The sequence below is a fragment of the Lagopus muta genome, chromosome 8, assembly GCF_023343835.1.
Source record: "Lagopus muta isolate bLagMut1 chromosome 8, bLagMut1 primary, whole genome shotgun sequence".
Taxonomy (NCBI): Eukaryota; Metazoa; Chordata; class Aves; order Galliformes; family Phasianidae; genus Lagopus; species Lagopus muta.
In genome coordinates, this window is record NC_064440.1 from 33,066,398 (window position 1) to 33,093,825 (window position 27,428).

The 27,428-nt window shown below is 38.4% G+C and overlaps 1 protein-coding gene across 2 annotated transcripts in view; it reads left to right on the forward strand.

The window, feature by feature from the left end:
• The window catches only part of SPAG16 (sperm associated antigen 16), a 355,941-nt gene that overhangs the window by 4,564 nt on the left and 323,949 nt on the right, over positions 1-27,428 (forward strand). For both annotated transcript variants that reach the window (XM_048953048.1, XM_048953049.1), the window contains exons 4-9: positions 4,487-4,614; positions 9,651-9,788; positions 14,544-14,651; positions 15,751-15,868; positions 17,148-17,217; positions 22,061-22,188. In XM_048953048.1, coding sequence (XP_048809005.1) covers positions 4,487-4,614; positions 9,651-9,788; positions 14,544-14,651; positions 15,751-15,868; positions 17,148-17,217; positions 22,061-22,188 — 690 coding nt within the window. The remainder of the gene's footprint in view (positions 1-4,486; positions 4,615-9,650; positions 9,789-14,543; positions 14,652-15,750; positions 15,869-17,147; positions 17,218-22,060; positions 22,189-27,428) is intronic.

Consider the following 27,428-nt stretch of genomic DNA (forward strand, 5'->3'; position numbering starts at 1 on the left):
TCCAAACCCCTGCTGTGTGCAGGGTCACCAACCAGCAGACCAGGCTGCCCAGAGCCACATGCAGCCTGGCCTTGAATGCCTTTCACATACAGCATTAGTTTTGAGTGCCTCTTATGTTTACAGTTGGGTTTCAGAACATCATGTGATAGTTTGGAGTTGCACACTGGGATCATTATATTGCATTTTCCTAAATACAGTCTGCTTGAATTTATTGAGTTGTTGCAATCTAATGGAGAAGTGCTTTTCCCTGTCTTACAGCCTCATCAGGAAGCTATTATCTCACTAATATTTTGCCTTTGCAAAACAGACTAAGTTCAGGTTCTGAATGATTCTTACTGTCAGAATGGAGGAAAAATCTGTATTTTCTTTTGCTCCAATCAGTTCTGCCTTTGAGATGACACTTTGAGTAAAACCTAGCAATAGCCAAGTCTTGATGCATTTTGAAGCAAGGGAAGGACTTCAGAAGCTTTTAAAACTGATAGTTAACCAAACATTGGATAATGCTCTTCAGGGATAACTGCAGTTGTACCTATTTCAATGTGAGAACTGGTGATCAAATACAAAGAGAAAACGGGAGTAATATTTTCTGTTATTTGACTGTGGAATAAGGAACTAATATTTTACCGCTCTTGATTGAGTTTAAAGGGAATGAAACGGTATCTGTCCCATTTATTCCAACTGAAGATACTGTGAGCTTTACTTGAATCAAAAGAAAATGTAGTTTAATTCAAGATGTTCTTGATTTCATACTCACGCTAGCAGGTGTCTGCCTTGCATCATTTTTTGAAGGCTTCAGTTTTTGGAATTGGCTTCCATTATTTTGGAATTCAAATCATTATTTCCACCTCTAGACAGACAGCCATGGAAGCAAGAAGCAAGAATGAATATACTTGTTAGTTCCTGGATGGTTTTCATAAGGATGTGCAGCGTGTTTTGTGAGGCTCAGAGCCTTTGGTGGTGCTGAGAACCAAGCGCTGCACATGTGCTTGCACTAACCCAAGTAGAAGCACTGTGGCCATGAAGTAATACTGAATCAATGCTCCAGCTGTGAGCTAAGAGGCACGCTGGAAGGCTGTCTGCACACAGTAAATAATCAGCTTGGCTGCAATAAGTTACATCAGGTAATAACCACATCCTCAGAGAGCTTCACTGCAGTAGTGCCAAGTGATTCTTGTGTCTAGTTTCTGTTTATAGTAACCTGTATGCCTAATTCCTTATTGAAGATTGCGTTTCAGTGCTTCATGCAAATGTTTATTTAAAAGAGAAATTTTACAGAGAAAGCATGGATCAAGTGAGCATCCAGAAATATTTTAGCAGTTTGCCAAATGCAGGCACTCAACTCAGTAACTGTGGGTATTTGTAGCTACTGCAGTTTCTTTGACACTCCGTAAGAGAAAGGTCAAGCGTAACCAGGAAAACCTAATTCTTATTTTCAGACTTCCTTCGGAAGTCATTAGCACTAATTGCTAAATGAAGGAGAGCAAACATAAGCAGACGAGGTGATGCATGTCAGCATTTTTTCATAACTTTAAAATACCGGTGTGTATGTATTAAAGCTATGTCTCTGCAGGGGATATAGAGGTGGGTTTTTTTGTTTTTTGTTGGCTTTTTTTTTCCCCTCTCCTGGGTTTGTGCCTGGCTGCAGTGGAGCTGTTGGTCTTTGCAGGAGTCTGGGGCTCCCTTGCCTGGAAATTGCTGTTTGAAGTGCACTTCCTCATGTTTGGATCCTCAAAGAGAAATGAGGCAGATGGAGCCCTCATCTCTAAATGCTGTCTTCCCCCCCCAGTCGGAGGCAGCTGATATAAAACAGAGTCGTGCAGGGCAAGGCATGACTTGCATAGTAGTGATTGTACTTACTGTTTCTGTTCCATTTGTCCTTTTCTGTCATAACTCATGATTCATTTTTTTTTTCTGTTCTCCTTGCTTTAAGACATTATAAAGTTATATCAAGTGTTTTGAAAAATGAGTATCAGAATGTTTTGCATATTAAAGGATGTTTTCAGCTGGTAGAGACCCTAAGAAAAGGTTACAGAACTTCTGGAAAATCACGCAGATGAAAGAAAGCAGAGTGAGTTGCTTTCTTTAGTAGATAGAGCTTTTGCACTTGCGTTCCGAGACCTTTATTTTTCAGTATCCCAGATGGTAACCTGGAGCCACATTGCCATCATTAACCTTCTGTTTTGCTGTGTAGGTTTGATTATTTTGTTTGATCTCGTTACAAAATCTTTGAATCTTTTTTTTTGTTGTTTTGTTTTTCTCGTTCCTGCTTTTCCAATCTGAGTTTCACAGAAACGTTCCAGCTTGTTTTCAAGAGAAATGATTTACCTAATGTTAATTTTTCTTCACTGAGCAAAAAATCCTCCAGGTATTGTGGAAACCTATAGGGTTAAGTGCTTGGTGACTGATTTCTTGGCCATGTGTGCAATCCTTATGCTTAGAGTCTTTTGAGGATTTTAATTCAAAGAGAAGTATTTAGTTGAGAACAAATAATTTCAAGGTTTCTAACTGTTAAGTCAAAAGAATGTTTTTGTCTGTGTGGCTGCTGTTGGGGGTCTGTTCGCTCCCAAGATATTCATTGCTTCTTCCTCATTTCTAAAGAGGTAAATATAGACAAAAAATCACTGCTTGCCATTCTGGGGATGTAAAGAAAGTGGTTAGCCTAATATTGCTCCTGAGGGCTGCAATAGAACTAGGACTTTCCCTCTGCATTCCTGAAGCTCTCTTCCAATAGTGTACAAATAGGCTGCATTCGTTTTTCCCTATGTTGTTCTCTGCTCAGGTCCTGAAATGATTCTCAGTGCTAGTAGCTAGCTAATAAATTCTCCTCTGCACAGATGAAATGGATTCCTCTCATATTTCCATTTATTAAAGGAATCAAGCTGTGTTATTTCTTCCCAAGACTGGCTTTACGGATGTACTTGGGAAACTGCAAGGGATGATACCAAACGTAGACATCAGAATAAAGGAAGAGTGAGAGTGCAACTGCCATGTCTGCAGATGTGCTCTTCGTTTCACATATTGCCACAGTTAGAAAGTAGACCTATCTGATGATATACTGTATTTCCAGTAATGAATATATGCTAAATATTGTGCTGTACTTGGCATGTTGTAGTATCCCTACAATGCCTTGATTTTGCCCATCCACTTTCTCTGTCTGTTAGGCAGGTTGCTTGAATGGAACGCTTTGTTTCATACAAAATGGCCATGAGATCATCCAGTGTAGAGAATGCCTCACATTTTTATTTCATCGGGAGAAATGCCTTTATCTCCAGGTCATTTATGCAGTCATGTTGATGGAGCACCTCCTCTCCTCCTCCTTCTCTGACCTTGCTGGCTGCGGGGCTGTGTCTCTCCCATCTCTCGCTCCTCTCTCCAGCTGCTGTTGTGCAGCAATTTCTCCCTTCCTGATGTCTGCTCTCCCACAGATGCACCCAGTGTTGCCAGCTCCTTTGGGAGCAACTGGAGCTGGGTCTGACATGACGTGGGGCACCACTGGGTCCTGCTCTCAGGGCTGCACTCAGTAGCTTGTGTTGTTGACCAAGTCCATTATAATGTTTTGCCCAAGATGAAGTTCCCTAAACGCGTTTATGTATGTCAGGTAACTGCCAGGTTGCAGCGGTCTCCTTCACCTGATAATCTTTAAGTAGCTTTGGGAGAGGAAGTTTCAGTATTGTGTTTTACTTTTAAAACTCCTCATGTGTTGAAACCCCTCTGGAGGAGCTATGCACTGAGTTAGCTGAATGCAGTTAGGTGAAGTAAAGAAATTGGTATTACAACAATAAGGTCTGAAAGGTGTTTTTCCTCTTGTAAGATCTCGGTCTTGTTTTGATTCAGCTTTTGGCAACTGTCCTTAACCCGTGAGTTGACCTTATCTTAGCAGCTGTTTATACTGATAGTGGCACTGGAGGCTGGATATGAAGCCTCGGTGTACCATCTGCCTTCTGCTAACGCTTGTAGGGATGCTGTCTGACACTTCACTGTCTGCGTATGGATGTTAAGAGGAAAAGGAAACACTGGTGGGGCTTCCCAAGATGTCTCATTATGGAGATGCAGCTCTTTCATTTTTTCCATTATATAACAGACGAGTAAGCCACTTTACTGTCATCTACCAAAGAATGCGGATGTCCAAGGTGGAGCACTGATTTCCTCACGGGTAGCTTTGAAGGTTGTCAAAGGGATGTGAGAATTAACATTTCCTCTCTGCTCAGTGACAGAGACACATCCATTAGTTCAACTAGTTTCAGACCCTTATCAGTTTATGCCAGGTTGAGAGTAGTTGCTTAAATCAGGTAATTTTTTACTTAGTCCCTGTAACCTTCCATAGATACTAGAAGGTATTAGATCAGTGATTGCAGATGTGATAAGCAACGAGAAGTGAGGCATTCAACTGTACTCCAATACATCTGTGACTTCAGATGACTTCAGAAATAGTGATAACTACATTTCTCTTGTAGGTTTAATAAAAAATACCATGTTCTAATTTCAGGCTTCCAAAGCAGTTCTGACTTCAGAGAAATCGGTGTCTGAAATACCTGAAGCGATGGATGACTTCTTCTGCAATTTTCTGGCTGGTCTGGGTATGTCCAGAACCCTTAACTGCTTCCAAACTGAATGGTGAGACATTTTAAATAACGGGGTAATAGGATATGATAGGAATAATAGGAAGGGAAGCTCAGGATTCAGGTATTTCAGATATTTCAGGCTGCGTTTCCAGAAAACTTCCAAAATGAGTCCCAAATATGCAGCGTTCTACTGGACAAATAAATGTGTTAGATGAGAACTGTTGTTGTTAGGACAGATTTTCCCAAAACCTGAATCCAGGGAGCTGCTGAACAGGTACCTTTGAAGGTGCTCACCTATCTCCAGGTGCTTGTAAGCCTGTGGTGATCAGGGCCTAGGGCCTCTTTTGTGACCAGTGAAGAGAAATGCCTCGTTTGTGAGTGTTGTTTAAATATACTCTTATCTTCACTGACTACCACAGAAGACTAGAAACCAGCTGCAATCCAGAAATTGGTGATTGATGAAGTAAGTCCAGTGCAAAATGACCAGCATTTCATTTCAGTGGTGCTGAGGAATACTATGTGTCTGCTATTTTCTTGCTTTCCAAAACCTGGGCGCTCACTTAAACACCGAATGCTTTGTAGTGTATCATAGCACTGAGTGTTTTACTTGTTTTGCATGAATTTGGGCGTTTTTTGTAGACCTGCTGTGTTGAATAAGCAAAGTCTTTGACACTTTGTATGACTTCGTAAGTCAGTCAAAACAGTATGGTAGCTGGCTTGCTTTTGTTTATCCGTTTCAGTGTGACTTAAATGATGGTTAGGAAGGAGCACTGTGGTTCTGTACTTGTTACAGCAGTAGGACTGATACGAGCAGTGTAATGGGAAAATGTTTAGCAATTTTTATGGGCAAAGATAATTAATACTGGATGGATATAAATAGTGACCTTTTTGTGAAACTACAGCTTCCTTTGAAGCGTTTACAGTCTGAATTTGTCTCGGTGGCAAAATTCAAATTACTTTTTAACAGAGCAAGAGCAGGTTTTAGCGGGCTCTATCTTGTAACTCCTGAGGTGTCCATGCAATTTTTGTTCCCCTGTGAGTAGTATGTTTAATTTCAGTAGCATTACCAATAAGCTCAGTGTGTCAGGATATAGTCCTACTGTATAGCAACTAGCTGCGTTAATACCTGATTTCAAAGCCTTACTTCCTGTTGGTTTGAGATAGATAATTGACAGTGTTAATGAAAGTGAGGGCAGATTAGTGTACTCGGGTTCCTCATTATGTATTGGGACGGCTCTCTTGGTCTCACGCTGTGGTGATCAAGTACTAATGGAATTTCAAATGAGAAATTAATTAACGTAGAGAAAATTTATCAAAAGGGCTGCTTTGAAATAATTGTCTGTCTGAGATCTAAAGGTCACTTAAATTGAAGCAAATGATCTGTTTATTTCAGAGCTTGAAAAAAACATTTGGGTATGCTGTCCAGCACATAGGTATATAAATAAAACAATCATGATCACATGAGAGGTCATGATCATTTTATTTTAAGGCAAACTCATTATTTCTTTGATGTCTTGAAAAAATTCATTGCATTCTCAGTCATTTTCTTCACTCAAGTATTTTTTGCACATTTTTTTCCTTCCAACTATACTTTGAAGAAATTAAAATTAGGGTTAACATTAAATTGCATATTCTAAAAGTAATTTAAACTTTCTGTTCCTTTGATATACGAGAATTTACAGTGCTTTTGTTGCTCGTGAAATACACTGGATTGACAGCTCTGCAGTATGAAGTGCATGAGCTGATCAGCTGTGAATTGATGTATCTGACAGTCTGCAGCTCCTAATCCCAGAGAGCTCACTGCTGCTGGCTGCCTGGAACCAGTCTGATGAGCAGATGAGGCATTTGCTGCTCACACACAGCATGGAGCTATCGCTGCCTTTAGTTAGTAAACTCAATTGATGGCTTATCTCCGAGTGTTTTAGAGACCTAGAGATGCTTCACTTGGGAACAAAATGAGCCCTGCGGGCAAATTACAGAAATATGATTTGAAAATTCTTTTCTTTTTAACGTGGTTAAAGTTGTGAATAAACTTACGTGATCGTACCAGGTGAAAAGCCGTCTGATTCTTTAGTATGCCTTGAAAAGTTGGTCTGGGTCATGCATAACAGAGCATTTGAAGCAAAGCTGCCATGTCTTCCCTGAGTATAAGGGCAGATTGGTTTAAAACCTTTTCTGGTAGGAAAACGGATGTAGGTTGTGATCCTCCACGTCATAACTCCCTGAAGACAGTGGAAGCAATCTGCTTGTTTCAGACAGACCAAAGTTTCTTCTGTTGTGGGTCCTCCTTTGCCTCGAAGTCATATTGTGCCCCAGGCTCATAAATCCTGAGAGAAATGGGGCTTATTAATTTCAGAACAGCATCACACTAAAACAGATTCAGTTTTTTTTCAATTAGAGCTGGCAAAGAATAGTCAAGTAGCTTCAAGTTTGCTTGCAAACCCCAAGTGGGGGTTATGCATATTGTCTTGCTCTTGATGCCAGGCGTCATGCCGAGTGTCTGTCTACGAAGATGAGAATAAAAATCAGTTGTTCCCAGCTTTTCCTTTATTCCCATTCTTGAGGTCATGCAGAGGAATCAGTTGTGGTTCTCAGCTTGAGCTTGTTATGATTGAAACATGTCTATGTAGGAATGTCAGCTTGGATGTATAAGGCACTTGCAATGCACTAAGTGAATACACTTTGCATGTTTTGGATCAGGAGCAAATAAAAGTATTTCCTGATACTGTTTGTGTACACTAGTTACACATTCAGTGTGTAACTTCTCACTTAATCACAGAAGCATAAATTCATATTTATTTAATTGGTCTCTTGCTGCAGGAGATGGAAGCTTAGATCCTCTTTGTCTTAATCTAGTTTGGCACAAGTCACTTGCCCACAGAGCAAGCATAACATGATAATATGAATTTTCTACTTATATGCCACGATAATAGATTGGAAGAATACACCAGGGCTTTGTTTTTTGTGCTCATTTCTTTGTTAGCCTTCTGTTGAAACTGTTGAAGGGTTTATCAATTAAAATGATAATTTTCTGTAAGAAATTCTTGTAAAAGCTGAAACTTGAAATTATAGTTCCTGAATGAATCTCTGGGTGAGTTAACCTTTGATAAAAGATTATCCTCAGCTGTCTATCAGTTAGTTTAATTGCATGGCCTGTCTGCAACCTGATTGCTTTAGAGCTCTTAGAAGCTTGAATTCAGTGTAATTGATAAAGTAGTAATGTATTATTGTAAGTCAGCCTGCCCTGGGCTTTGATCATAAGATCATAGTTGGCCATCTGTTCCTGCGGGTTCCAAATTCTTAGTTAATTGTAAGTGGTGATTCAAGAATTAAAACTCATTTGTTCTGAAAACCTTAAAAAAAGAAAAAAAGCTCATGTGTGCACAGAACTAATTTCATTTTGCATCACAGTTCCTTTCTGTAATGGAATGAAATGAGAGCAAGAACTAATTGGCCGTCAGCTAGGCATGCAGGAGCTGTCTGAGCTTTACAGGACTGGCTTGATGAAATGAAGTCTCGTAATGTTTTGTGTTTTTCTATTCCACTTCTACTGTGTGCCCAAAAACCTTCATTTCTGGGAGAGCTCTTAGATGAGAGTGAGTTTGTCAGCATTAATTGTATTCCGTTAAAATAATCTTTCAGAGATTTCAGCTCTTCTGGAGGCTGACTTCACCCATTATCCGTGTCTGACACATCCTCATGTAGAAAGTTGGTATTTTTTGTGAAGTGCAGTTGGGGCATTCAGTGAAGAAATTTTCCTGGCAAATAGATTGATAGATTTATGGTCATGGGCATTGAGAAGTGCCCTTCAGTATTTTTGGTAGGAATTCTATCTGCACGTCAGTCAGTAATCATAAAATAAATGAGCTTCCTTCTTGACATTAGAAGACTGTTGCTGCTGTAATTTGCTTAAGAAAACAAAGTGAAGAAGCAGTGAGTTCTGCTTTGGACACATTCAGCTTAATCTTTCAAAATTCTAATGTCTTTTGGTGTCAAATGTGAATGACAGCTTAATCTGTAGGAATGAGCGTTTCTATAGCTGCCCATAGAATTCAGATAAGCAGCTGACTATAGGAAGTCATTTGGATACAGGGGTTTCTAACATTCCCCTGCATTTTTTTTTTTTTTGAAAGATCTCAGGTAACAGTTGCTTATTAAATGAGAGTCCCCTGTTCTGTAGAACTTCTGGTTTCTGCGGCATGGTTTCTTGATCTAGGAATGCTGTGCTTACAGACTGTTGAGTTTCCTGTGAAATTATGTTCCTGTCATTTCTTTTTGTGAGTTTCTTCCAGCTGCAGTCAAGATGAGCAGGGATAAAGCTCCTATGCTTGGTTTTCATCTGATAAGAACTACTTACAGTTCTTGCTGAACTTACATGGAGCTGATATCATGGCTGCACAATGTCTTTATCTTCAGTGTGTCTGTAGAAGGTTGTACCAGCTGAAGGCCCTGCCCTTCCTTCTTTCAGGGTAGAAGCAAAGAAAGAAATAAAGGTTTTGTACTTAGATGAACTGGGTTCCAGAATAATCTCTGTAGCGTGGGCATGCATGGAAATATCCTATGATTGTACATATGTGCTTGAACCTTGCTATGCTTTGGAATGCTTGGGCAGATCCTCATAGCTTCCAGTCATTCCTTGAACAAGCGTGGCTTCTGCAGAACATTTTTTGTGATGTCATTCACCTTTTTGCTAAATCCTTTTTAACATTACTGTTTGTTGTTTTTTTTTATAAAAGGTACTTACATGCTTTCAGCTGCTCCTCATTTAAATGTCTTTAAACCAAGACTAAAAATAATAGTGTCAAAGCTTGTCTTTTTATTGCCTCTTAGGTTTGTCTTAGCTTGTTCTGTTGATGTCCTTTCAGAAGGTGAACATGACTGGAAGGTACCGATCTGTGACTGAATGGCTCAAGTCCCACAGCTGTGGGAAGCACTGTGCTAATTGCTGATGATTATGAAAGAGTTAAATGCTTTCAGTTAGCAAATACCTGCCTTTGTAATTTCTGTAAATGCTGACATGAGAGGGCAAACACCAGTGATCTGAGAAATAGGAAACATGGAATAAAATCTCCTTCCGTCTTCTCCTAGGTATGAACTCGTAGAGAGAGGTGTGTTCACAGCCAAAGACATTGGGTTTGTGCCAGCTGTGTATACCTGCAACCAGCAACTGAAGGCTGAGAATATGCGTTTGAAAGAAGATCTGGACAACTATAAACGTGCTGCTAAGTATGTCATGTGGTGTAAGGAAACGTTGATACGCAGCAGTCAATGACCAGATAAAGTAAACCCAAGTGCTTCATGGAAAGAATAAATTCGTGTTCATTTTGCTGCCTGCATGTATTTATACTTTTAGGTTACAATTGCAATTAAAGCTTAATTTTTTTTTCTGTGTTCTTTTGGAAACAAAAATCTTGTTTTTTTTTTTTTTTATCTTTACTGGGCTATATAACAGAATTTTCAAGATGCAGTGATCAGAATAAATTAATGCAAAGAATCAAGAGGTTATGATTTGTAGAAGAAGGACCTAAATTATCATTCTTATTATGTAGTAACGTATCATACTATAAATTAGAACTACTGCAAAATGTCAGCATAGAAAAAAAAACTATTTACTTTCTTCTTAAAAAGGAGGCAAGAAATCAATCACTTTGGTCTTAGCAGTATGTCAGTATAAATAACCTTCATTGATTGCATTTATGTGTAAATTGCAGTTGGTGATGTTCCAAGTCAGTTGTACTAAAGATATGAGAGTTAAAATATTTAGCCTGTGTAGTGGAGATGCAGTCTTTTCTGAAGGAAGGTCGATCTGCCCGTGTTCTGTAGGAATTAACCTTCAGAGATAACATCACACTTTGCTTTGATTTTTCCTACTGCTTCGTTTCAAAACATGGGCCTGTAGAAACCACGTAAGCAATGAGTAAGACAACCAGCCAAACAAAGTAACTCTCCATCTTTCTGGTTTTTGTCTAGATTGGTCAAGATATCTGTTTTCGTTAACATCTATATGAGCAACAGCTACTTAGATCTTAAATAGTCATTATCACCAGCAGTGATTATAATCAAATTATTTTCCAGAGGTAATGTTTTATTACGTTTTAATTGGAAAAAGTAGTTGACTGTTGGCTAATAGTCTAATGTAAACAGCTTTAATAAAGTCAAACAGTGCACCATCAATTAGACTGGAAGATGGGCCATGTATAAAACGCTCCTTTATTTTCATCTGCAGTTTCTTTGGACATTGGTTTTGAGTGCTGAGTGTCTCCTGTGTACATTGGAGGGCAAGGAGCTCTCACATGCACAGTAGAAGACAGCAATACAGAGCCTGGCCCTTCTGAAACGCATTATTGTCAGTAGTTCTTTTTTTGGTAGGACTTAAACCAGCAGTGGGCAAATTCCTTGTATTGGCATTCACTGTTAAATGCTGCACTTGCTCCATGTGTATCATATGAAAACAGTGGTACAGTTTCTCCTCCTTTCTGCAGTGGTAGGGAGAACTTTCACAGTCTTTGTGCTGGTATCACGGTTGAATGTCCGTAACCGTGGAACAGTTTGTAACAGTGGTACCTATTTCACTTGTCAACATTTTTTAATATAAAATGTTCTTCTTTGTTTTCATTAGTACAGTTCATTTCACTTATTTGTTTTGAGTATTCTATGAATTGAAACAGCACTGTTTGTGGAATAAAGAGGGAAACAGAGAGGTTTTGCTGTGCTGCTAGTGAGTTAGCGTTTCCTTGTCTTTAGGCTAAGCCTTGGCTGTAACACCTGGCTCTATCTGCTTCTGTTGAGGTGTTTCATGAGATTTTTCTTGTTCGTTTATTCAATAACCAGAGTCAGTCAGTACCTTTGATAAAGCTAGTATTTGTCAGGAGTCAAAATTACCTAGAGGACAACTCGGGTTTTCTAATATTGTGAGAAAGAATTCACCAACTTGCACTCGCATCAGGATGCCTAAGAGCTCTGAAGAAATGCTGATTTCACTGGTTAAAAAATGATGATGTCATTTCAAAGAAAGACTCGTATTTTGCCATGTGGATCTCTCAGAAAGCTTTCATGGTCAGAATGCAGTGCTGTGAAGCTTTTAATCACATTCGGTATTTCTGAGCTTGCTACTCTTGACAACCTTCAGCTGAAAAGAGGCCGTGTTGGGACTGAAAGCAGTATGGGGGCCCAGGTTAAATGGCTGTAAAGCAGTTCCCTTCTGCAATAATGTTGTTCAACAACTGGTGGAAGTGTGTTTAGAAGGGAAATGCAATTTTGGGTGTATTAATTGTAGCATGACAAGCAGTGAGCAAATAGAGTGGATTTTGGTCTGTCGGTTGTGTTTCACTGTGACTTTTTGTTGTTTATAAGGAAAATGACAACTGACCTCACAGACTGTATGCAGCAAGTGTACGTGTCTAACAGACTGTCCAGTATCTGAAGTCGTCTTGAAATACAACAAAATCCCTCAGATGTATATATGAAAAGAAATAAATGAGCCATTCCCTTAAAGCTTAGATATTCTAGTAACGTTGAAATAAATTACTAAAAACAGGTATATTCAGGTAGGAATAGGTTTGTTGTGTAACAATAGTGAAGATATACTGAAGTGTACTCCATTTAGTTTCATCTTGAAAGCCACTGCTCTCTGATCCTTTGATAAGGGATGCTGTCTGCTATAATATTTCTCTAATAGTGGCCTAGATATTCTTCCTAATACACAAGAAACACCTGAAAACATTATCTCTAGAAATTGTTGGCTCTCAAAGTAAACTAATTTAATTGGTTTTCTTCAGTGATGATTTGTCATTCAAGAATTTAATGTTATAGTAACACTCTTTGGTTGTGAGGTGAATAATGAATTATGAGTTCATAACTACGTTAAACTCTGGCTCTCTAATTTTAAGTGCCTTGATATTTTCCTGTGACCAGATCCTTTTCTTGCTTCTGTGTTTAAATGTATAGGTAGACAACGTGATGAGAAATCAATTGTAAGATTGCATTAGTCACATGGACTGCTGTGATAGAAATTCTTTAAACTGTTAGGAATTTATTTAGTAGATGGAATGAAAATTCCTTAGAGTCTCTGTCAGTGCCTTTTATAAGTACACAAATACCAATTAGGAGATGAAAATATTTGCAGGTAGCTTTGTGCCTTGAGTTTTGGAAACACGCTCACAAGTCACAGGCAGTGCAATGGTTAAAAACAAAGCAGTCTAGGAAAACGTATTGATTATTGCTATTGCTGCTATCACCAGCAGTAAAATCAGTTGATTCCTACCTCTCTGCCAAAATGTTCACAATGCTGCACTTGTTTATTCATTTACACCATGAAAAAATACAGAAGGTTCACACTCTCATGTTGTGCACCATACTTAAACTTACGTCTTTAATTATGTGGTACTTTTAACGTTCTTGATGCTAGATAGATTCAATAAAAGCAGGAGGAGATACACTTTCTAACATTCTCTTTATGTTGATGAATATTCCTAAGGTTACATCTTTCAGCATCTTGGACAACTGGCTTCCACGTGAGTTTTGTTGGAACAAGGCACGAGACTTACCTTCGAAAATCCCTACTTGGTTTTATTGAGCTCTGCCTTCTTCTGCCATTTATAACAAACTGCTTGAGAGGAGTTTAAGCGGATAGGCGTGCGGTCTCTGACATGTATCTCAACCAAGCCATCTGCTTAGCTTAGAAGGACTGGGTTTTGTATTGCAGGTCTTATGGCAAGTCAGATTTTATGTGATGGTGTTACGATGGAGGCGTTTCGCAGAACTGTACTAAAATCAGTGATGATTCATTTACCTCTCAATTTGTTTGCCATCCTCATGAGTTTCAGCAGAATCATTAATCTGTACTTTATATCCCTATGTCAGTGTTCCAAGTTATTCTGTTTCACAACTGTAGTGTGTGTGTGTACACAAAGCTATGTATGTGCCTGCAGCTTTATGGAGTCTTTTTCTAGTGGTTTCTGCAGGGGAATTCCTGCCTGTTTGCATTTCTCTGTCAGCTTTGACTGCTATACACTGTCATTAAATTCACACTGTGCTTTTCTTCAGGTCTTTTTGGCTGTTGCTGCTACAAGCAGTGATTCACATATAAATATGATAGTTTGTATCGGTAGTAAATAAAGCAAATGTGCACATGTAGTGAATATATATTATTTGTACTATTAAATACAAGGCATTTTATATGCAATACTTACAGGTCCTGTTTCTGGACCTGTAATTTTTGCATGCGCTCTTGTAACAGTGGTTTTCCTAACAATTCCACTCCTCTGTTGAGGATGAAATGAGCTTTATTTCTGCAAAGAGCAAATATCCGATTTCTGTGCAAGGTAATTTCAAGCTGCCTTTGTAATTTAATAATGCATGTACTAATCTTTCCTACCAAATACACATAAGTAAGAGCGAGGAGAATCCTTATATAGTAAATATGCAGAGGGGTATTTTAAGTTTACAGAGGAAACTGTATCCCCTGGCTGTATGTAGAATATGCTTAAAGAAAAACAGGTTTTAGGTATGTTTGCAGTTAATTTTGAAATTGATCTTTTCCTGCCTGCTGTGATGGACAGAGGATGGCGCCTGGGAATAGGCTGCATGCTACTGGGTAGAGCCTAGAACTTTTCTAGTGTAGTTTTCTTCCAGAAACGCTCTAAACACATGTATTTATAGGGCACCAGGGCACTTCTCCATCTGTCTGTGTCTGTCCGATACATCCTGCTAACTCTGAGGTTTATAATGCCAGAATCCCTATGAATTCCACCTAAAGGAACGGAGGAAAAGTAATGAGGTGAAGAGTCTCCATGGTTTTGTATGCCACTAAGCAACAGAAAACCTCAAAGTGTATTTTTCTTTTTTACCACAGGGCATACTAGCAGGTCTCACACTTGGATACAGTATATATGTGCATATCTGAATATGTATTCTGTGTGAATTCAGCACACAGTGGGAGGAAGTTAATACATTTCTCATGCATTTTCTGTTTACGTGCAGCAAAGCAAAAGAGGCTTTCCTAAAAGTGCAGAAAGAACGTGACTTCCATAGGATGCACCATAAGCGAGTGGTCCAGGAGAAAAACAGGCTCATATGTGACATTAAAAGGTAAAAAACAAAAGGATTTTGCTTTATGTAAAAATAACATCTTCAGTTGTTACCTGGTGTGTGGGATCCGTTAGGTCATGGACTGAACCAGTGACTGAGCATCTGGTGACGAGGCATGGCTTGCCACTGGAGCACAAGTGAGAGCATTCACTTGCATGACCGCAAGTGTGGACCCAGAGGCTGCCCCTCTGTAACCTCATTTAAGGGCTGGTAGCTGAGAGGGGAACATCTCTGTTGGGAGATCACTTCTCACCAAAAACTCCCAGAGAGCCCTCACCTTTGGAATGAGGTAAGCTATTCCTTTCTTAGTTCTGGCTTATGACTAATGCCTTTCCCAGCTTGGCCTCCCACCAGGTTTTTAGGACATTTCCTGTTTCTCTTCACCTGATACACCTGGAAATAAGATAATATAGAGGCATTTAAAGTGCTGAAGTAAAGCTGGTTATGTGAAACTTATTATGATGCTTTGATTGCAAAAAAGCCCAGACTAGGCCGCTGGTATTGAGTTAAACTAATTCATTTTAGGAAATTTAATTTCATAGTTCTGACATTCAGAAAGCATAGTAGAATTCAGTTTACTTTTGTGTCTCTTTCTCTCAACAAGTACATCTTGTATGTTGTCCATATGAAAATCTTTGGGACAGCTGGAGGAGCTGAGTCTAGAATCTTTTTGCACATTTCTGCCCATTTATTAGTTTTAAAGCAAAACCGTGGGGTGCTTTATACCCACAGCTCCAAATATTTCCTGAAATTCTGGCCTGTCACTATTGTTATCATTACGTGCAACAGAAGCTATGAGTTCTATGCATTTAACTTTCAAATCCATATGTATTAATGCAGGAGAGCACTGTTCACTGACTCTGTATGTCAGCTTTGCGCTGATCAGTTTCTCTTGAGAGATTATATATCTGACTTTAGTTTGGTCTGAGGAATTGAAGTGGTTAATATTCTAAACATAACATTCACTGCAGTTAACAAATCATCACCATATTACCCATTTTGCCTGGATTAGGATCTTAGTAGTCTGGGGAAGTTACATCGGCAGAAATCTCCTGTTGAACTCACCTTTGAGGAAGCATTTGTCTCTTCTTGTTCACAGGCTGAAGGCGCATTATGCTTCATACGAGCCAGTGCTGAAGCAGCTGACTGAGAAATACCAGTCTGCACTGAGGCAGAAGATGTTAACTGGTTTGGAGAGGGACAGAGCAGTTGGGCAGGTAAAATGATGGTAGCCTCTACTTGCGAAGCTGTACGAAGTGCTTTTGGTAAATAATTTGATAAATAGAATATTTATGGTAGAACAACTCGCTTTATGTGATAGCTTGAAGCAGGATATTTTAGTGAGTTCCATTTTATTTGGTAATATGTTAATATTGAAACTATGTGAATCTTAGTGCTCTAGGTAGTAGTTCTCATTTGTTGCCAATGCTTGAAGAGCAGTGCTAAGTGATGTGCAGCTGCTGCACGTTCATTCTTTGTCAACAGATTGAGGAAAGGTGTGTTACTACTACAGATTCATACGTTTTCATCTATACTTTTTAGAAATCTCTTAATTTTACTGCTATTTATCTATTTTTCTCCTAGTTGTATTTTTTCCTAACTAGTAGGTACCAGAGATCTTGTGCCGGGAATAATGGAGTGCTGTTTTGCTTCTGTGATCTTAATTGATGTATAGGTTGATATACGTGACATTCCATTCCATTAGCAGAAGGTACTATAAGCACAGATAGGATGGGCAAAGAACAGAAAATTATCTTTGCCATGTTTAGCTAATAGGTTGTTTGCTTAGAAGGAAAAAAGAAACTCTGAAAATGCACTGCATTTCAACAGTAGGATCGGCTGTATGTGAGTGACATGAAAGGAATTCAGCATGCTGACGCTCTCTTCTAATAGTCCTCATCTCTCATTTCCTCCTTTCCTCTGCCTCCTGGTTTGCTCAGGTCACCTGGGGGCTTACTTTAAAAGTGTTCAATAAATAAAAGACGACGTGTTAAAGAAAAAGAAAGGTTACTGTCCAAATGTAGTTATTCTGACTCAGGAATACAAAACATAACATAGTTCCAGTGCTATGGAATCTCAGGGATATAAAGAGCTGTATGAACTGTAAGAATTTTGGCACGATGGTGTTTTTGTAACAGCACCTTATTTTGTGATATTTTTATGTTAAATCTGCCTGTCATCTTGTATCTTGGAATTTAAGACCAGTGATAGCAGTGGTTAAAAGCTGCTAGTAGGTTTTGGTCCCAAAAATTACACGTGGCTGCTTTGTTTTATGAAAATAATAGAAGTACTTTGAGAAATTGTGGATGGCTTGTCTTGTATCACACCGTTGCGTTGGGTGTTTCCAAAATCTAGAATTAAATTTAATGTTTTTAACTTAGAGAAAATAAAAACAAATGCATGGAGCTTAAGCAGATATCAGTGACGTGTGTTGTGAACACAGCAAAATCAGAGTTCATATAACCTCATCTTGTTCTCTCCTCTGCTCTACTTTAGGTTACAGGTTTACAAGCTATATTACATAATTTAGAGTCCGGGTGTGCAATTCAGATTCCTGCAAAAAAAGGTAAAGTATTTCTAACAACAAACTCACGCTGATCAGAGCTTTTTCTTGTTGTGGTGCGTTACAAAATCTGGTGTAACAGTACATTAAAAGCACTAACACTGTAAACAGTTTTATCAGCTGTCTTGGTGACAGAGCAGCAACTTTACAATGTGAATATTTTTTCAGGCTGAGGACAGTGGGGCTGCTCATGACAACATGAATATGATTATGGAAGGCCTTAATATTAGGAATCTGTGTGGTCTGATTGTGTTATTTTATCTATTAATACTCTTCTTTTAATGAGTGGGTTTGTTTGTTTGTTTTAGTTCCCTGTAAGAAGGTATATGTGGTGCTATGGGAACATTTTGAAAATACTAGTGTATCTAGTGTATGTCTTTAGCTGTATAATAGGGCTTCAAACAACTTCCCTGTTGCTTTGAATAAATGCTTCATTATTAACTTTTCCTAACTGTTACCACAAGAAAAATTTTGGCACTTTATTGTCCTCTGGTTTGCTAGGTAAGTGAAGCCTGTGCTACCACATATTTGTGAGCACCTCTGCCGCTAATGATTTTGTACCTGCTTCCAATTTCAGTCGAATTGGATGGAGAGAGAGAAGTCTGAAAGAAAACAGGTTTAAAGAAGACTCATGAAAGTAGATGAGATGATAAAGGGAAGCAGTAAGCTCTACTCTCTTTTACAACAGAGCATTCGTAGGGGAAGGGTGTTTTGCACGTAGCTTCTGTCGTGAGCAGTACTTCAGATTTGACATTAGAAAACTCAGAACTTCTCAATCATGGCAGTGTTACGTACCGTGCAGCTTTCCAGTGAATCACTTCCTGCAATTAGGGCTTCAAGAAGTCCCTTGAAGCACACCCAAATATCTCTTCTGTATAGATAAAGAGCATACCCATTTTTATTTCTGTATGGACCTGGAAGGGTTCTGCAGACTTACTGGTATAAACTAAGCTATAATTTTTATATAATATAGAAGCAAATAGCTTTTAAATTAAAAAATAAAAACAATAAAAAACAAAAAAAAAAACTTCTGTAATTATTTATTTTATCCGTTAAAACAGTAGAATACTGCCATCTTCCTGGTTTTTGGATTCCAATGCCTTTTTTGTATGAATTAATATTGTATTTCTCAGCAAGGTGCATTTTGGGCCCCCAGAATTTCTATGTGTGGCTGTGCCTGTGGGATGTGCTCTCCCCTCATCTTTAAATCTTGTTACAACTGAAGATACAAACCTGTGTGCTGCTGGAGTGAGCTGAACTCATTTTCATTCCACTTGAGACAGCGAGGTAGAGGCTGGGCTTTTTGTTTTGCTAGTTTAGGAGGAGGGCACATAGCATTCAGCTTTTCGTTGTACTCCAGTTTGCAAATATATATTGTGGGTTCTTCCCCATGCTAGTGTTTTGCATTATAGATGCTCTATCTGTCCCTTCCCCACTATACGTGCTTTCATTTGTTATCTGAGTGAATCCAAAAACTGCTCTCTGGCTGCTCACAGTTCTTGTTTATTCTTCAGAAATCTTGAGAGCACTTAATAATACCAGAAAGTGACAAGCAGGGGAGCACTTTATAAATGAAGAAGTAAAAAAAAAAAATAAAGCATTTGGTCTCCAACATAAATGATTAAGCTCATCAGCCACCCACATGCTTATACAAGCTTTAATTTTCCTCATACCCTGTGTATTGCAAATTAAGCAGTATTTCAGTTGGTTTCTTGCCAACACTTTGCCCTCTAATATTACGTAATTCTTACTGCGCTCTGTAGGTCACACTCACGTCTCAGTGGGTGATATTCTCTGGTTCAGATACTTTCTGTAGCCTCTTGAATTCTTATTCATGTGATGGTGCAATTGAAACCTTGAGCAGCAGCAGTGCATGCATACTAGGGAGATGTTTGCTGCGTTTTTCTCCGCTTTTAAGTTCTTCAGAAGGAACCAGTGCTGTTGGGCTGGCAAGTCTCTGCTGTAAAGAGGCGTATGGCTGCATTATTTTTTCCAGTTCCCATCTCTTCAGGACTTGAGTACTTCATACATCGGTACGTTTCAGTTAGAAGTCAATGAGCACTCAGGTTGGCAAGTTTGCCAAGGTGAGGTGCCTCTTCTGGCCAGCTGTCTGCTTTCATTGCAGCACGGAGCTTGGAGGTGTGAGGATGGCTGTTTGCCTGGCAGCAGGAGGTGGCCTATCACTGCTGCTGCTTTTCTCCCACGCAGTAGCTTGGCAGTGTAACACCTGGAACAATGATTTTGGCTGGAGGGCGTTGAAGGTAGCTAGTACCTAGGTTGGGAGCTGCTGGAGAGTTAGAAGTTTTGAATAGCAGCAGGTGAGGTTCAGCACCACCAATCCATTGTGGGTTGTTTGCTTTCAGCGTGAACTGTGCAGCGTATAATTGAGGACAAAGGGAAGCTTCTTCTTATAAACATGTATCTGGCAGCTAGGTAGAAGTGAAAGTAAGAGAATTTAATGTTAAGTTTAGGACAACTATTCTGGGTATTTTATGTAGGTGTTTGATGTAGCTACCTTTAGCCTGATGCTTTTCAAATAATGGAATGAGCTAGCATCTGTGATACAGAGCATGTAATTTAATTTATTTACTAGGTGTTCTTTTGTTTGTTTCTTTTTGTCCTGCTGCCAATCAGACTGCTATTTAGCTTTGCAAACAGTGCTTGTACCCAAATCTTCAAGAGTTGGTCATCTTCAAGTGTTTTTTAAATGCTTACCAGTTTAAGGCTTTGTTTTCTGTTCACTCGCCGTGTTTAGAGTTGACAGGAGGAACAGTTATCACTTACAGAGAAATTAATTTGTGCTCGGGATTAGGACTTGGCCATTTGGTAGAATCTTTCTACTTGCACTCGGACGTCAGTTCTGAAAGATAAATTGGTGTAATTTGATTTTATGTTTTGAGATAATTTTTAAAAAGGTTTGGATGTTTTTTTGCAAGAACACTTGCATTAAAGCCGTTCAGAAAAATGGTGCCATGATCATACATAGAGAAATCTAATTATCAAAGAGAATTCTCAGGTTTTTTAATTTTATTTTTATTATTATTTTTTAGGATATTGATAGATATTAACAGATCATTTGCATCCCTACTTGTGGATCAAGGCATAATGTTAAGTGGTTCTTTAAGGAAAAAAAATAAACACTTTTGCTTGAAAGAACTAAGCTATTTTGGTCGTGGTTTACTTATAAACCTGGCTGTGTGCTTTTCTAACAACTGGTTCTCTGAACATCTTGTAGAGCTGTTATTTGCTCAGTGTGTTTCTTGAATTTTCTGAGAACAGGAACTGCTTATTTATTACCCAATTATATTCAAAAGTTGAACTCGGTGAGCTTCTTTAGTCATGGTTGAACTGCCTCATTGCTGAGCCTGATAACTGTTCTTTTCCTTTCTTCGATCTGCTGTAATTGCTCTTAGAAGGTCATGTAAAAAGAAATTTAAAAGCCACTGGCTAAAGTAGTTAAACCTAGTTGTCCCAGTTCTAGCTGCGGTGCAATCAGAATACAAGATCTACAAAGACAAGCTGTCCTCGTCTTAATGCAATCCTAATGGTTCAATGCAGTTTGGCTTCTTGTTGTTGAATGGCTTCAGATTTCAGAGCCCTTCAACTATGGTAACTCTGAGTACATTTACAAGTATGTGCGTTTCAGAGGCCCCACGGGTAGCAGTTGCTGAGTGAGGAAGTGTTTGGTTAGGAAAGTGTTTTCCATTATGCAGTTTCTCAGACAGAAAGTTATTTAAGGTGTCTGTGATGGTAGATTTAACTTCCGAAGCAGTGAGAATAGAGATATTTTGTCAGACCAGGCACAGCTGTTCGTATGAATTAATTTTACTTTGTTTTGATATATAGGACATTTTTTTACTTTTTAAATCCATTATTTTTGTCTCAAGAGAATCATAGAACGGCCTGGGTTGAAAAGGACCTCAAAGATAATCTAATTTCAACCCTCCTGCTGTGGGCAGGGTCACCAACAACTAGTAACAGTAGAGAGGGTTTTCTCATTTCTTTTTTCCTCTATAAAGACAAAGTATCTATTTTGTGGTCAAGGTTTTACTCACATTGTCTTGTAAACATTTAGACGTGTGGCGTTAACTTCAATTGTTTCAACTTGGATTTTAGCTGTGTAATCTGTTTCTGGAGCAATATAGCTGTCCAAACCCTGTTGGAATTGCACGTTTTCTTATTGTGTGTACATGGTGCAGGCTGTTGTAACGAGATACAGGGATAGAAATGGACTGTACTCAGATGCATGGAAGCTGCCACTGCTGAGGGTGTTGAAGAATGCTGTCTATTCTGCTGGTTACTGGCAGATTTGCTGTGTGGTGGTACACATGAGCAATATCTTTCCTCATATTCCCTACCACCTATTCTGTCAATTTACAGCTACTTTAACTGCTTAGGATTTCTGTGCTGTTGTCCATGTGTAAGTAATCGCTTGTTTGAAAGGTGTGTTGTGAGAAAGGGCAAAGAAGTAAAAAGCAATGTAAGTTGTAAATCAGAGGAATGCGTTTGTGGTAGATATTAGGTAGGATGCAGTGAGATGATGAATGGCATCCATTTTATTGTGACTCTGTCCTGTACAGAAAGATTCAAAATTATTGCAATGTTTTGAGGGCGAAATCTGAGCTACCTATTATTTAAACTGAAATAGGTCCCAACAAAGCAATTAGGGGATTGTTAGTTATATGGCTTCTTGGAATACTTAAAACGTATGTTGCAGTAACCTTGGATATCTTTCTATTTAAAGCAGAGTTTCTGCTGAAACTTTTTATGTCTAGTTGATATCAAGAGACATTTTTCAGGGAAGTGAAAAAACTTGATGACACTTATCTTGGGTTTTGTTTTATAGCTGGCCATGAATGTGAAAGGAAGAAGGGTTTGGAAGGTTCCACTCAGAAAGCTCTTCAGGAGGCAAGGCAGCAAAAAATGCTTGATGCTGGTCCGGTTCAAGATTCAGAGAAGAGGAGATATCCAAAGGTATGCACCTTTCTTTTTAGCTGCTCAGTATCTAATGTAACCTATGCTAGATATGATGAGTAAGCTGTGGTGGAAGATGTCCAATGTGGCTGAAAGCGGTCTATTCTGTAGTGACATGATCATAAGTAGGTCAGTAGGTATCAAATTCTAATTTTTTAACATCAGATTCTATGAGGAGTAATTTTTCAGGGAATGATAGAGCCTCTTATGAGCTGAGGCCAGCAAACTACTTTTCAAAAGCCTGATGTAGTCACCCCACAAAGAGCACTGCCTATTAATGCATATTGTTCTGTGTTTTCTGTAATCTGGGAGAAATCTCGATGTGTTCCATAAGGCTTCTCAAGCATTTCAACTTGTTTCAATTGTTTTTTAAATGGTATTAGATCTAGGGTAGTAAAAGGAAGAAAAACAAGGTGAGTTATTAATTGACCCTGGTATTTTCTTAACTTGAGTGTACCAAGATGTGCTGCTGTTACATTTTGCAGGTTGTACAAAAAAGAATTCCCAACAGAATTTTTCCAGTTGTTGGAACAGTTGTTTTCTTTACTTGGTTTATTTATTTCTTTCTTGATTTTAAAGTTACATTTGGGGGCTCTATAATAGTACAGATCGAGGTAAACATTCTAAAATGTGGAATTTTTAGGCTCTTAGAAATGTTGCTCTGGCTTATTTTTCTCGTTTGGGAACCAGTGTTAGGGTTGATGTGTTCCTGCAGAAAGCACAACACTATTTCTGTTTAGGGTGTTGTAGTGAGAACCAACTTGAGGCTTTCATATCTCCTCTAAGATACGTCTCTAGTTTTTTGTACATTTTATCTTTTTTTTTTTTTTTATTTGAGAGCATTTATTTTGTTGATACCAGCAGTGTAATTCTGCTTTAAAAAATATATATCGATGTATTTCTTTTTTCATCCCTTTTCAATGTCTCCAAATTTTTTATACGTAGTGTTGCTTTTAAAACACCTCCTTCTCATGGAAGTAACTCCATCTCTACTGTTTGCCCACCTGTTACTCGTTGATTATTACTGAGTCACTGCCACTACCTTTCACCTTCTGTGTTCTTCATCCAGTGCTTAGAAGTGTTCATCTCAGACTCTTAGATGGCTCTTTCTTTCATTTTGACTTGTGAACAGATGAGTATTTCTTGGCTTACAGAATCCCATTTTTGTTCCTGCTCCTACTGAAGTCATCACTACTTTTATAGTAAATTTTAGTGGAGCTATGTTTTGCCCCCAGAATATATAAACTCAGGTAGTCTGCCTGTCTGGCTTGCTCTTGTTCTTGAAATTCATGAGCACTGTTAGTTGACTGGTTCTGGCAAGCATCTGCGCTTCTGCAGATCTTAGGTTCCCAAATGACTCCTAACAGAGGCCCAGATGTCTTTATTTAATCAATGGATTAAAAACCTGGAGCAAGTCCAGAAATAAGACATCAGAACATAGTTTGAATGTGCTGGACTTTTGTCTTGACTGATGGATTTTAGATTTTAGGTATGAGGTTAATAACGGATTGGTTCTGAGAATTATATCATGTGGGTTGTTTTTTCCCACTTCACATAAACATCAGAGGAAATGATGAAGCTGTATGGGGCAGGTTAAGATTGCTTGAAACAAACGCACTCTCACAACTTTGTCCTGTAGTGTGCATTTATTGAATTATAGTACTAATCTATTAACTTTATAAATAGCATATTTGTGCTAAACATTTTGGCTTGCAAAGTGTTTGTTCCCATGGAAAGGATTGGGAGTAAATGAGCCCCCTGCCCTCTTCAGGTCAATTTATGTGACGTTTGGAATAGAACTTGTATATGCTGCCTCATCTCCTTTGGCCCATATCAAAAGATCAGATCAATTTGACTGTCTCTTCAGTGTGACTTAGCTTTTTTCATACAGTGCTCAATTTCAATGAGGCTTTGTCTGTATTAAAGAATGCACTATAAACAATATTTTTGTTCTCGTTTGTAGTGATGACAGTAGCTCTCTGAATGTGTTTTGGGGGGTGGAATTGCTTACAGAAATTTAAATTTAGGCTTTATACCACAAATGAAGTAAGGAGTGTAGTTGAAAGCAAATAGATTGTCATGAAGTTATATCCTTGAGCCACAATTATAAATGTTTGTGTTAGCTGTACAGCTATGGAAATTAAAATGATTTAAAGTCTTTTCTGTGTCTTGTAGCTAAATAATGATGTAAGAAATGCCTCTGCTTACTTCTAAGTAGATGCAAATATGACTCATAGCTGAGGTAGAACATTGACTCGAAGGACAGGCATATATTGTGTTACTGTAATATGCCGTATTAGCTGACGTGTAATTTAAAAGCTCATGTCCCTTTGAGGTGAAATTGATCCTTGAAGTAGTGAAAAAACAACTGGAAGTTTTTTTGAGAGATGCATTCTTTTGATTTTGAAATGTTATTTTGAGACTGCAATCACCCAGTAGCAGGCAATTAGGCTGAACTGATTACTTATCTAGTTCTTAAAAAGCCAGTATCGATAGCATCAATATTATTAGATTATTAATTAGCTCAGAGTACTGCTTTAAACGTTCAAATAAATTAAAATGTGCTTACAGATCATTAAAATTAAGGAACCTTTGATCATTTGACTTCCACTATTAGCTAGAAATTTAATTTTTCAGTTTTATGTTATTCTTCCTAATTTTTGTCAGGTTCCCCACAGACTATGTTCTCTGTTTGATTTCTGTTAGTCATACTAGCAGGGCAATTGCAGCTTCTCTGTATTAAGTTGCTTCAATTTCCACATATAATCTATTATGACGCAGTTTCATTTTCTGCAATTTTATTTGGTATAAAACTTTATCAAAAGGGGCACGAGACGTTTCTGGTGACTGAGATGTTACCCATCTCTGTGGAATGGATTTGGAAATTATGGTGAGTGGCACGTTAAAGAAATTACACAAGTGAAATCCAGTGATCATAAGTAACTGCTAGCTTTTGTAATTCATAAGGCTTGGAGTCCTAATAGCACATGCTTGCATGCACGAAACTCAGTTTTCTCCTCAGTTGTATGCAAGATAGCGTACAAAATTTAGAAGCTCCACTGTTTCTGTATTGTGAAACAGAAGAGAAGCTAAAATAAATGATTCCTTGATCAGATTATTGAGCTTGACTATAAGGTATATGTAAATACGTGAGCCATATTGGAGCGGAATTGGAGAAATAGAAAGGGTGGTAAATGAAATAGGCAGTCATTTTGGGTTTGCAGTAAAATTAGCAAGAAGGTACTGATTTCATTTTCAGTAGAGGGAAGAAAATTGACAGATGAGTCAGGTGTTCTTATTTCTCTGGTCCTTTATTGGGGTAGATTTCCAGTCAGATCCCAAAGAAGATAGAATTATGAAAGGTTTCATTCAGGAGTATGAGAAAGAAAATACATGCCTGCATATCAGATGAGGAACTAAGTAAAAAGAAATTATAAACTGGTAATTGAAGTTGAAATTTGCCAAGAATTCTGGATTGGAAAAGTGAAAATGTCTGCACACGTGGAAGAAACAAGAGATGCTGTGGGTAGAGGAGAAGCAGTAAATGTTATTGCTTTACATCTTCTTGTTAATTGTGAGTCCTTCTGTGTTTTTAATAAAGCTTTGGTTACTGTCTCTCGGGTCATTCCTACAAGCATCTGTGGAAATTTGACCTGATGAAAACTTTCTTAATGAATGGAAGACAGATGGAAATAACACACAGCTGTATTGAGTAGGCATTTGCAGGGATATGTTTTCATTAATGACGTGGGAAATGAAATAAAATACTCTGACTAAATTTGCAAACCAGTTTATTCTGTTTGGGCTTGACTGCAACAGTAAGTGCAGCTGAGGACAGGAGTGCAATTCAAAACTTGACCCATTGGAGAATTTATGGGGGGGGGGGGGGGGGGAAGGCAATGTAAGAAAAGGTTCAGAACTCTACCTTTACAAAAACAGTCAACTGTACAAACGTGGATCAAGATGAAAATAAGCAGTTGATTAAATACTGTTTCTTTAGAATAGAATCTAGTGTTTGTTTTATATAAAACAAAATTAGCATAAATCAACAGTGACACATTGCAAAATAGCTTAATGCTGTACTGCAGTGCAAACCAAAGATGTTGTACAGGGAATGTGAAATAACCCTCTTGCTTTGTTCGCGTGGCTTTGAGCGCAGAGTCACGTTCAGTTGGCTCACAGTTCTCCCTTGTGGGAGAAATGCTGCACCTACATCAGAGCAGCAAGAATGATTAGAAGTCTGTGGAACTCAGTTGTGAAAGAAAGGGTGAAAGTTGTGCTGTTTACAGAGGGGGAAGAAAAGACTGTAATATTTAAAATGTAAATGAATTCTGAAAAATAAAAAAGGAAATAATGTGATAGAACAGGAAATAATAAGGTCAAACTCCCGTAAGAAATAAGAGAACTTGAGATTGCATATTAAAATTCATAATAGTAAGTATGGTGCAGTTCTGGATCCGATTGCCTAGGGAGCTCCTGTCAGTGGAACAGGGCAGACAGGTTTGTCTGAGGAATAACACTGGTGTAGTTGGGAGAAGAGAATCACTGACCAACCAGCAGAGGATTTTCTTCCCTGCCATTATTAGGTTTACCAAAAAACTGTGCTTTGGCAGAAAATACCTCCACCTTGCTCTAAAGAAGCAGACTCCTTGTAACTTCATATGAAAGAATAGTGCTGTCAAAATCATCTTCTACCATTAGACTCAATGGCAGAGAATAGGGGAGTTGCACAAGTCAGTGTCTGCAGACAGGGAGGCAGTGAGATGATACGCCAGCTGTAAACGTTTATGTGAGAACCAGTGAGCATGGCTGTGACTCCAGACTTAGAGCATGAACAGCACCTTGTCCAAAGGGCTGCCATCAGATATGGAGTGGGAGCTGGGGGTTGCTGTGATGGTAGTGGGTATGAAGAAGCCAAGCACAATCATATTTAGAGTATTATACCTCTTCTACTTAGGAAATTACTGTGCTGTGACTCAGATTTTAAGAATATGATCCACTGAGTATAAGCCAAAAATGTTCTTTAGTTAATTTATTTGTTGTCTGTTTATCAGATAACAAACTTTTTTTAAGCTCCTACAATAAATTTGAAAATAGTTTAAAAAAAAAACAAAAAAACAACCTTTCTTCTTAGCTGAAATGTATGCTTTTAAATGTGATGCTAGCTTTAAATTAAGGTTTTGCCTAAATATTTTTCTAAATGTGTCACACCTACATAGGGGAAAAAATGTGTAAGATCT